The sequence below is a fragment of the Ictalurus furcatus genome, chromosome 5 (assembly GCF_023375685.1).
Source record: "Ictalurus furcatus strain D&B chromosome 5, Billie_1.0, whole genome shotgun sequence".
Lineage (NCBI taxonomy): Eukaryota > Metazoa > Chordata > Actinopteri > Siluriformes > Ictaluridae > Ictalurus > Ictalurus furcatus.
Window position 1 is genome coordinate 21,323,766 of NC_071259.1, and position 12,400 is coordinate 21,336,165.

At 39.2% G+C, this 12,400-nt stretch overlaps 1 protein-coding gene across 1 annotated transcript; it reads left to right on the top strand.

Moving 5' to 3' along the window:
* The first annotated feature begins 2,993 nt into the window (after positions 1–2,993).
* On the top strand, positions 2,994–12,117 carry sypl2b (synaptophysin-like 2b). The gene is made up of 6 exons (XM_053625185.1): positions 2,994–3,052; positions 3,247–3,321; positions 4,949–5,070; positions 5,193–5,400; positions 9,282–9,473; positions 10,658–12,117. The coding sequence occupies exons 2-6, from the start codon at positions 3,253–3,255 to the stop codon at positions 10,778–10,780; spliced, it is 714 nt and encodes a 237-aa protein (XP_053481160.1). The 5' UTR covers positions 2,994–3,052; positions 3,247–3,252; the 3' UTR covers positions 10,781–12,117.
* Positions 12,118–12,400: the final 283 nt, after the last annotated feature.

The window sequence follows — 12,400 nt, forward strand, 5'->3', positions numbered from 1 at the left end:
ATGCTTATTTATTTGTTACTTACTTTCTATTTGACTCTGTTTAACGGCCATGAGTTTGAGAAAAACACTATATAAATTAAACGTATTGCAACCAATACCATCAAACTAAACCTTCACAGATCTTTTATTTGTGTTTTAACTGTGCATCTTGTGTGTCAGATGCCATTGGTAATTAGATTGTGTGTACTCATGTGATTTGCGGGCAGGCTCCGTAGCATTGGATATCTCATGACTGCAATCATGTGATAACTGCATAATAGGAATCATTGTGTGCTTGCCACTACAAAGCATGTGTTCCAAAGCTTCAGAGAACTTATCTAGACTTATCTAGGCTGTGAAACTGGAACTGTGAGGATCCAAGTGTCCAGTAAACATTTCATAGTTGGTAAATGCTATCAGAGGCATACAGTGATTAAAAGATGATCCAAAGACAAAATATGATTGATCGCGTTCAAAGGCAAAACACAAAAGGCAGCCACAAATAGCTGTGAAACACAGCTCAGCCTACTAAGTAAATAGGCAAGACAAGTTAATGTTGCAGAAACAGGAGTCTATATGTAACCCAGAACCTGAATTGTAACTATGACAATCAAACTAGACCTGACAGATCTGATGGCCAGTGTTGCAGGGTGTAGATGGGACAAACCAGAGATCTAAGCTTCAGACGAGGATTTCACAAATAAAAGCAGATTATCTGCACAGCAAGAACATCCTGTGCTGAAAAAAAGGGCCATCAACATTGGATGTTCTTGCTGTGTAGATAATTTGCTTTTATTTGTGAAATCCTCATCTGAAGCTTAGAGCTCTGGTTGTGTCTTGATAGTGATACACTATGGTGTTTGTAAAGATCAGACTTATATTATAATATGTCATATGAAGAATACTAAACAAATTCCTCGAAAGAGGATCTTTTGAGATACACGTGTATCACTAGGTTTTTAGGACATGTATGAAGATGGTTTGCCCCATACCTCTATCTCAGTCTGGCTCTTCACCTCTCTTCATCCAAATAGATTTACACAAACAAAGAGAAGACGATATGCAGGATTTGACTTTTCTTTTCATTTGTCCAGTGCACTTTGTTTTTCTCGTAGTGTATTGTCTATACTGTCATTTCAATATAGAAGACAAAAACTATTCTGACGGTCTCCACACCCATGACATCCATTAACCATCATGAGTGCAAGCTGCATATATTTAATGTACCGTAAACAGGAAATAAATCCCATGGTATGCATTCCATCCATCTTCTACCGCTTATCCTTCCTTCAGGGTCACGGGAAAAACATGGAGCCTATCCCAGGGTGCATGGGGCACAAGGCGGGGTACACCCTGGACAGGGGGCCAATCCATCGCAGGGCACAATCACATACAATACGGACACTTTGGACATGCCAATCAGCCTACCATGCATGTCTTTGGACTGGGGGAGGAAACCGGAGTACCCGGAGGAAACCCCCGCAGCACGGGGAGATATAATATAATAATCTATAATAGGTAGTATACAGTGGGAATCAAACCCCCAACCCTGGAGGTGTGAGGCAAACATGCTAACCACTAAGCCATGGTATGCATTGCAGCTTGTTAATTTATTAGAACATGAGAAACACATATCACTGTACAGGTACATCTCAGAAAATTTGAATATCGTGGAAAAGTATTTTTTTTCCGTAATTTAATTTAAAAAGTGGAACTTTCATATATTATAGATTCGTTACACAAAAAGTGAAATATTTCAAGCCTTTTTTAGTTTTAATCTTGATGATTTCAGCTTACAGCTCATGGAAATCAAAAATCCAGTATCTCAAAATATTAGAATAAAGAATTTATAATACAGAAATGTCGACCTGAGAAGAGCTCTAATCAGATAATTAACTCAAACACCTGCAAAGGTTTCCTGAGCCTTTAATCTCTCAGTCTGGTTCAATACACAAGCACAATCACTGGGAAGATGAAAATAAATTTTGTATTTTATTTGGAAATCAAGGTCCCAGAGTCTGGAGGAAGAGTGGAGAGGCACAGAATTCAAGTTGCTTGATGTCCAGTGTGAAGTTTCCACAGTCAGTGATGATTTGGGGGGCCATGTCATCTGCTGGTGTTGGTCGAGAGTCAATGCAGCATCTACCAGGAGATTTTGGAGCACTTCATACTTCCATCTGCTGACAAGCTTTATGGAGATGCTGATTTCCTTTTCCAGCAGGACTTGGTACCTGCCCACAGTGCCAAAACTACTAGTAACTGGTTTGCTGACCATGGTATTACTGTGCTTGATTGGCCAGCCAACTCGCCTGACCTGAACCCCATAGAAAATCTATGAGAGACACCAGACCCAACAATACAGACGAGCTGAAGGCCGCTATCAAAGCAACCTGGGCTTCCATAACACCTCAGCAGTGCCACAGTCTGATTGCCTCCATACCACGTCACATTGAGGCAGTAATTTCTGCAAAAGGAGCCCCAACCAAGTATTGAGTGCATAAATGAACATACTTTTCAGAAGGTCAACATTTCTGTATTATAAATTCTTTAGTCTAATACTTTGAGATACTGGATTTTTGATTTTCATGAGCTGTAAGTCGTAATCATCAAGATTAAAACAAAAAAAAAATTCACTTTATGTGTAATGAATCTAGAAAATATGAAAGTTCCACCTTTTGAATTAAATTACGGGGGAAAAAATAAACTAATCCACGATATTCTCACTTTTTGAGATACACCTGTATGTTTTTTATTTATTTATTTTTTTAAAGTGCCCATTAAATAGCTTGTGAACCGTGTTTTGATTCCGTATGTTGCGGTATATCCTTTTGAAACAGGAAGTAACATAGCAGCCTTGTCGAAGGACTTGAATAATTTCCACAACGGCCAATCGCATTCGAGATGCGCCACGTCTCGCGCCGCCTCTTGAGCCTTTACTTTTTTTCCTCGTTCGTCCAGCCCTAGATCGCGACGCCATGACTCACGTGACCACCGCTGTGCCAAAAGTGAAAAAAAAAAAAAAAAAAAAAAAGGGGACAACTTTTCAAGCATCTGTCCCGTCAGCGGTGTGGAGGTATTGGGTTTTCTTAATTAATCCCGTCTAATAAACTAACAGTGTGTAATATGGAGAATGTTAGGCAGGCATGTAGCTACTAAAAACAGTGTTGGGGAAAAAGTATTCACACCCTCGAGGCAGAACAGTTCATCTTTTCCTAGATAAAGTTGAGTGAAGTGGCTAATTCAGTTGATTGTCCATTTCTCTTTCAGAATATAATGTCAGCTTTCTTGTTAGATATCAGACCTTTGAAAGAGCCGCTGGGATTTATACGAGTCCTGGAATGGGTAAGTTGCAAATTTTCACAAGATTTCGTTGCTGGAATAAAGATGGCTCAGAGGGCGATATGATATTGTTGTCTTATCGTCAAATCAAGTATAAACTCTGATGTTGTACTTTACTGTTGTGGAGCTCAGGATTTGTTAGGAAATAACGTTATGTTAATAAAAAATAATAATAATTAAAATAAAATAAAAAAAGCTACAGTAATTCTTTGACTTACTTAAAGAAAAGTTGATTTGATTTGCTTGGCGAGGTATAATGTGTAGTTCAAGCCATATGAGATTGAAGTCGAATTAATGGATGAAAAATAGTGCCTAATGCAGGCAGTGAAGCACACAGTGTGTTTTTAGACATACTCAAACAAAGGTAACTGTATTGCACTGTCAAAGTGCACTTTAAAAGTACAATGATTTTCAAATAAATAAAGCTCAGTCACAGTAAAGAGTGTTATGAATTCTTTGCATTACACCCAAGACTACGTCTGCGTACAGTAAAACCTGTATTGCACAACTCTTCCCCACAATCCCCAACGTTATTATAAACTCTACACTTTTACAGTGATTATACGCATCCTACTAGACCTAGTGTATGGATTGTAATTCAGCACTGGGATTGTGCTGTGTATTCGTCTCTTTCTTTAGACCTGAGTTACTGTTTCTTTACACCTTCAGGAAATGATGTGCATTACTTTCTCTGTCTGTCTGTGGTGTTTATTGAACACGCCCTGTTTTTGGAAATGCTCTTGACACACACAACGAACACAAACGAGTTACAAATGTCAGATCTTATTGTGATACTTCCCTTTTTTTCTTTTCTTTTTTTTTTGTGTTACATTTGATCGTGTTTCTAGTCTAGTTAGTTGATTTGTTCACTCCATGGGAAAGGTGTTCGCTTTTATTTGGTGGAAATGTTCTATCTTTACATGAAAGTAGATGGGGTATTTCCTTCAGACGCATTACACTCTGAGCTAACTGCCACACAGGCAGAAAATCTTAACATCATTATACGTATACACATGTATACTACGAGGAAATTCTCTTCTTTGCATATCCTAGCTTGGAAGAATCAGAGGTTTGAGTGAATATGGTGCCTAGGGAGTAGGTTAAGAGCCATGCTAAATGTTTTTTCAACCCTTAACCTTTCAATCGATAGCTCAGAGACTTAACCACCATAGCACTGGTACCTTCGAAACCACTGCTTCCCTGGTGAATACACCAGCCTTGCTCAGTGTACGTTACATTCTTAGACCCAGGCACAATAGATGTTAATTCCACATTTATGAGGTTTTGAAGGACATACTGATGACTTTAAAACCCCCAAGCTTCCTGTGTGGAAGGATGCCATTGAAGGGAGGAAATAATTAAGCCTTCATCTGAGAGTGAATGAGGCCTTCACATTGTCCCTAAAGTATTCTTCTTAATGACTAAAGATTTAACAGAATCCCCATGCAATTTCCACCTTCATTTCTACTTACGTGTTGACTCCAGTGTGGAACTATGACATATAATCATTACATATCAGTCATTTGACTACTTTTGACCAAAGGCATTTGTCCAATTGCAGTGGCTTCTTTTTTTATGTTGTGACATGTGCTGCTCTTACTGTGTTTGTTTTTGTGCACCGTGTCCTCAGGCATTTTCCATCTTTGCATTTGCGTCGACTGGTCATTATTCCGGCACCACAAGCTTTAATATCCAATGTCAAGGGAATGCTTCTATCCATGAGACCAACATCTCCTTCGGATACCCTTTTAGGTAAATGTTATTAAACATTATTACATTTTTGTACTGCACACTACCAGGTATTTTGAATATATTCAGTTGGCCTTATCTTTATTTTGGAAAATACAAACCCCACTTTGTCTTGTTTCACACAGACTTAATCAAATTGGGTTTGATGTGCCAACCTGCGTAGTCAACAGAACAACAGAAATGAAGAAGCACTATCTGGTTGGAGATCATTCATCTTCAGCTGAGTTCTTTGTTGCAGTTGGAGTCCTGGCCTTCCTGTACTGTACCGGCATACTTGTGGTGTATGTTGGCTACCAGCATGTATACCGCGAGTCAAACCGTGGCCCTCTGATTGTGAGTCTGCTTTAGCGTATTAAGCACTTTATGAACTGAAATGTGCACTAGGCTTGACTTTAGTCATTTTAAATTTATATCAAACTAATTTGATGGTGACAGAATGTTGCTTTTGGGTAAGAGTAATGGTTTCCATTCTTTGTTTTGTACAATATGTGGGGTTTTTTGGTTTGGTTTCTAGTGTACATTGCAGTTGAAAGTAAAACTTGTGTTAAATGAGTAGGTCTATTTATCACCAGTGGCACACTTCCTGTTTATAATTTATCAGCGAGCAATAGCAATGTGCCTATCTAAAAGTGAAAAATATGTGGCATTATAAAAGAAGCACACATTAGTTTCAGGTCAAGTGACCTGATGGAGTTGCATGTTGTTCAAACCTCTGGGCAACTAATGTTGCAGTAGAAGTTCTCACTTATGTGTAAATGAAGAAGTAGAAGGGTGTGTTTTGTAGACAGCAGGTGCAAGAGATGACGGAACAGATAGAGGCATTTGAGAACTAGCTATACAATCACCGTCCACTTTATTAGGAACACCTGTACACCTGCACGTTCGTACAATTATCCAGTCAGCCAAGCAGAGTGCATACAATTCTGCAGATACAGGTCAAAAGCTTCAGTTAATGTTCACATCATAAATCAGAAAGGTGGAAATGTGACCTTGGTGACTTTAATCATGGCATGGTTGTTGAAGCAAGACAGGCTGGTTTGATCATTTCAGAAACTGCTGATCTCCAGGCATTTTCATGCACAACAGTCTCTTTATATAGAATTGTGTGAAAAATCCAGTGAGCAGCAATTCTGTAAGGGATATCTTTGTTAATGAGAATGGTCAGATTGGTTCAAGCTGATGGGATGGTTACTGTAACTCAAATAACCACTCTGCAGTGTACAGAAAATGGTGTGATGTGCCATAAGTGTGTGGCAAACTAACTAACAAGCAAAAAATCCTCTCAGAATACACAACATGTTGAACTTTGAGGTGGATGGACTAAAACAGGTTCCAATCATCCAAGAAGTGGAATCTGAGTGTACAGTGGACACAGGTTCAGAGATACTGGTGGGGGGGGGGTGGGGGGTGTGTGTGTGAATGAATATGCATGTAGGTCTCAGGCTGTATGTCACCACCCTTTCATCTGAGAAACCAAAAACTCTAACTTAAACACTAAACTACATTATATGGCCAAAAGTATGTGGGCACCTGACCATCACACCTGTATGAGCTTGTTGGACCTCCTGTTCACATCGACATTCCAGTTCATCCCAAAAGTGTTCAGTGGGGTTGAGGTCAGGGCTCTGTATAGACCAGTGGAGTTCCTCCACACCAAACTCGTCAAACCTTGTCTTCAAACCTCGCTTTGTGCACAGGGGCACAGTCACTCTAGAACAGGAAAGAGCCTTCCCCAAACTGTTGCCACAAAAAAGCATACAGTTGTCTAAAGTTTCTTTGTATGCTATAGCATTAACATGACCATTCAGTGGAACTAAGGGGCCGATCCAAACCCTGAAAACAGCCCCACACCATTATAACTCCTTCAGCAAACTTTACTATTTCCATTATGCATTCTGGTAGGCAGCGTTCTCCTGGTGTCCACCAAACACAGATTCAGCCGTCAGACTGCTAGATAGTGAAGCGTGATTCATCACTCCAGAGAAGACGTTTCCACTGCTCTAGAGTCCACTGATGGTGTGCTTTATACCACTCCAGCTTGGTATTACACATAGTGATCTTAGACTTGTGTGCAGCTGCTCGGCCATGGAAACCTATTGCATGAAGCTCCTATTGCACAGCTCTTGTGGTGATGTTGCTTCTAGAAGCAGTTTGGAACTACAGTGGCAAGAAAAAGTATGTGAACCTTTTGGAATTTCATGGTTTTCTGCATAAATTTGCCAGAAAATGTGATCTGATCTTCATCTAATCAAGGGTATTGACAAATATAATGTGTCTAAAATAATAACACAAAAAATTCTGATCTTTCATGTCTTTATTGAGAACAACCAAAAAAACCTCATAGTGCTTGTGGAAAAAGTTTGTGAACCCTTGTGGTTTTTTTTTTTTTTTTTTGCACACCTGGAGTCCCGTTAAGAAAATGAGTTTGGAGGTGTGGACTACAGCTACTTTGACTGATAAAAACCCCTCAAACTTTTGGAGTTTGCTCTGCACAAGAAGCACATGCTTATGTGAGCCATGCCTCGCCAAAAAGAGCTTTCAGAGGATCTACGATCAAGAATTGTTGATTTACATAAAGCTGGCAAGGGTCACAAAGTGATTTCAAAGACTTTAGAAATTCACCAGTCTACAGTTAGGCAAACATTTTACAAATGGAGACACTTTGGGACTGTTGCTACTCTATAAAGAATTGGGTGCCTAGTCAAAATGACACCTAGAGCACATCGAAGACTCATCATTGAGGTAAAAAAACAACCCCGAATGACAGCCAAAGATTTGAAGGCATCATTGGAACTGGCTAACATCTCTGTTCATGAGTCTACAATATGTAAACCATTGAACAAGCAGGGTATCTACAGCAGGACACCACGAAGGAAGCCACTGCTTACTAAAAAGAACATTGCTGCACGCCTGAAGTTTGCAAAAGAGCACATTGACACTCCACAGCGGTATTGGTAAAATGTTTTGTGGACTGATGAAACTAAGATTGAACTATTTGGAAAAACCACACAGCACTACATCTGGCGTAGAAAGGGCACGGCATATCATCATGAAAACATCATCCCAACCGTACAGTATGGTGGAGGAAACATCATGATTTGGGCCTGCTTTGCTGTATCAGGGCCTGGCCAGCTTGCAATCATTGAGGGGAAATGAATTCCCAAGTATATCATTCTTCAGGATAATGTAAGAATGTCTGCATGTCAGCTGAAACTGTGTAGAAGTTGGGTGATGCAACAGGACAACGACCCAAAACAACGGAGCAAGTCCACAACAGAATGGCTTCAGAAAAACAAAATCCACCTTTTGGAGTGGCCAAGTCAGAGCCCAGACCTCATCCCACTAGAGATGCTATGGAATGACTTGAAGAACGCCATACACATGAGACGTCCAAAGAATATGACAGAGCTAAAGCAGTTCTGCCAGGAAGAATGGGATAAAATTCCTCCTGAACGATGTGCAGGTCTGATCCACAGATACAGGAAGCGCTTGGTTGAGGTTATTGCTGTCAAGGGGGGTCAACCAGTTATTAATTCTAAGGGTTCACTTACTTTTTCCACTGCCATGTTGAATGTTGAATGAGTATGTTCAATAAAGACATGAGGGATCAGAATTTATTTTATGTTATTATTTTAGGCACATTATATTTGTCAATACCCTTGACTTAGATGAAGATCAGATCACATTTTATGACACATTTATGCAGAAAACCATGAAATTCCAAAAGGTTCACATACTTTTTCTTGCCACTGTATGTAGTGAGTGATGCACATAGAATAGGTGATTTTTAAGCACTACAGGCTTCAGCACTCGGCGGCCCCACTCTGTGTTTGCATGGTCTATTACTTTGTGGCAATTATAGCATTTACCGTTGACTGGGGAAGATCTAGCAGGGGCAGAAATTTCACAAACTGACTTGTGGCAAAGGTGGCCTCCTATAACGGTGCCATGCTTAAAGTCACTGAGCTTTTCAGTATGACCCATTTTACTGCCAGTGTTTGTCTATGGAGATTGCATGGCTATGTGCTTGATTCTATATACCTGTGACTGAAACATCTGAACTCAATAATTAGGAGGGGTGTCCTTATACTTTTGACCATACAGTGTAAGTTACAGGTAGATGTTTATGTGAAACCATGCAGATCATATGCTTACAGCAATCATTAGTGTTATCTTAGATGAATGACCACTTAAACCCTACCTTCATTCCACAGGATCTGCTATTAACTGGAATCTTCACATTCTTGTGGCTGTTGGCTTCTTCTGCCTGGGGAAAAGGCCTGACTGATGTGAAATGGACTACAAGTCCAACAAAACTTCTTTCTTTAATCAATGCCTGTAAGACCCCCACAAACAAGTGCACAGCGGGCGCCCTTCCTACTTTAGGCCCCCTCAATTCTTCAGTGGTAAGACTGCTTTGACTACTTTAGGTAGTGTGATGCCATAAACTTCTGATTTTTTTTACTCTGTATTTGTGGCACCTGCTAAGTAGATATGAAGTAAAAAAAAAGTGATTTTTGTCTGTGTTTTATAAGGCATTTTGTGTATAACTGTTTCTCAAAATCTAGTTGTAGTTGTGATTGAGTATGCAAGCAACAACAGTGATTTTTAGCCAGTAGTCATACTTGCCACCTATATATGTTTTTAGACAGGAAGATATTTAACTTTAACCATAAAGCGCATGGATTGGTTTTATGAAGCTACTAGGATTGTAAATATTGTGGGTATAACTGAAATTTAATGCTTTGTTAACTAAGAAACATGGCTAGTACTGACTTAGCCAGCTTGTTCTGTTTAGTGTAAATTGATACTGATGTAAGGTTTGGAGATAATTGCTATGTAAAATGCTGTACCTACTGTATATTTACAGTAATTACTTATATAATTGGTTTTAACATCAGCCCCTTTCAGACTTGGTATTAACATCCATCTCAGGTGATCAGATCACAAGTGGACAGCATGCATCTCAAATGTGCTTCCAATGACCAGGTGTGGTCTCATTTTGTCAGTAGCTGGGTTGCCAAATCTGCCAAAAGGAACCCAAGTCACTTCAAAATTAGCACCAAAATTACTAGCTAATACCAAACAAAAACATTGAAGTTGAACTTTATAAAACCTTTGTAAATTCTTTATATTTTGCTACAATTTAACCTGTTTCCTGCCATGAAAATAGTCATAGTAGCTGGCATGGCGTTAAGTGGTTAGCACGTTTGCCTCACACCGCCAGGGTTGTGGATTCGATTCCCGCGGCTCTGTGTGTGCGGAGTTTGCATGTTCTCCCCGTGCTGTGGGGGTTTCCTCCGGGTAATCCGGTTTCCTCCCCCAGTCCAAAGACATGCATGGTAGGTTGATTGGCATGTCCAAAGTGTCCGTAGTGTATGAATGGGTGTGTGAGTGTGTATGTGATTGTGCCCTGCGATGGACTGGCACCCTGTCCAGGGTGTACCCCGCCTTGAGCCTGATGCTCCCTGGGATAGGCTCCAGGTTCCCCGTGACCCTGAAAAGGAGTAAGCGGTAGAAGATGGATGGATGGATGTGATTCAACTGTAAAAACATCTGTCCCTTAAGAACTTTTTTGCTCCTTTTCTAGATTTCTGGGTTTCTTAATCTCATCTTATGGGCGGGAAACTGCTGGTTCATCTTTAAGGAGACACACTTCCATACACAGGCCGGTCCTTCAGCCACTCAGCAAGAAGCAACAAGGCAGCCTTGACAAAAGAGTAGGAGAAAAGGCTGTGCCTATATTATGCGTTGTAGTTCAGACAGTTGTGGTTCAGTGACTGAGCTTCCTGTGTGACATTACAACTCACAGGAAGCATGGTTTTGGTCTACAATGTCTTTGTGCAGTACACTCACTTCAAACTATTTCACTGCCATATAACTACTCTAAATTACTCAGTCAAGCTCAAGGAATCAAGTGTGAGTAAATGTATATGTATAATCATGCATATGACTCAAATGTGCATCAGAAAGAAAGACACACTTTACACACACGCCATATTGAACACATGGTTCATGGATGAAAAAGAATGAATGTGAAGCCTGATATTTGGTAACTGGTGTAACCTTCTTTATTGACAGCAACTTCAGCCTAGTGCTTTCTGTCAATGCTGATCAGTTCTGTGCTGTTCTGTATTTTGATCTTTTTCTTTTCACAAAACTTTATGCATTTCACAAAAAAATTCAATAAATCATTGTATTTGGGGATTTAGATCACAAGTTCTTTAAAGACAGGAGATGACAGGGGAAGCATGAAATGAGCTTTAGTTGCTGATAGATTGTTTGGGGACATCTGTCACAGAAACACACAGTATGAATTACAGTATGAATTTGTGCTGCCTACATTTATTTTTTTATTTTAGTTTTTCCTACATGTCTTTCATGAAACGAACCATTTATGTTACTTAACATTTATTGTTTTTGTTTTTTTTTAAATGAGGTCACAAGATTCAAAGTGCTTTATTTTTATTTTTTATTTTTTTATAAAGTTTCCAAAAATACTTTGTAATAACTCATTACATTACTTTGTAATGCAGTACCAATTACATTTCTTTATCCATCATCTCAAGCAAAGTTATTGCTTTGCTATGTATTTTGATGAATATTTGTCCCCCATTAATGCCTTTGTACAATTAGGTGTCCATCCATTACCCAGGAAAATTAAACAGTGTTTTGTTCAATTGTTATGCATGTGTGATATCCAAATGTGTCTTAACAAATAAAATTTTTGTTTTGTATTGCGTTGTAAGAGCAAATGTATTTCATTATGTGGTTAGGAATCTTGTTAAAACGAAAGCAAAAATGATTCATACTGTTTTTCTGTGAAATTGACTGTTAAGTTTATTGAGGATTGAAGGAAAATTCCACAATGAAGCACATTAAATATGTCTATATTGACATATTTGTGATGTGCTTAGTGATTCTGGTGGTAATTTGTTGGTTGATGCTGTATTTTTTTATATTCCTGTGACAATTTAGTGCTTGTGTGCTGTGGTAAGTACTTCTCCAAGATTATTACTGACAGCAAAATCTGGCAGCAAAAAAACTGGCAGCAAAAATTAGTGGTTAGTGGTGTATTACATACAAGAATGACCCATCCATGGAATGCTAAATTCTTTTAGAAAAATTAATGAAATGTTCTGTTATTTCTCAAATAATGTCAACAATATGTGCCCTGGATCCAACTTTCTCCTTTAAACAGATATTAGTCTCTGTAGCACGGTTGTAAATATCGTAAACAGCTCATTAGAATCAGATTGCTTTCCAGACCCACTTAAAATGGCTACTACAAGACCACTACTCAAGAACTACACAACTTGTACTCTTCCATCAC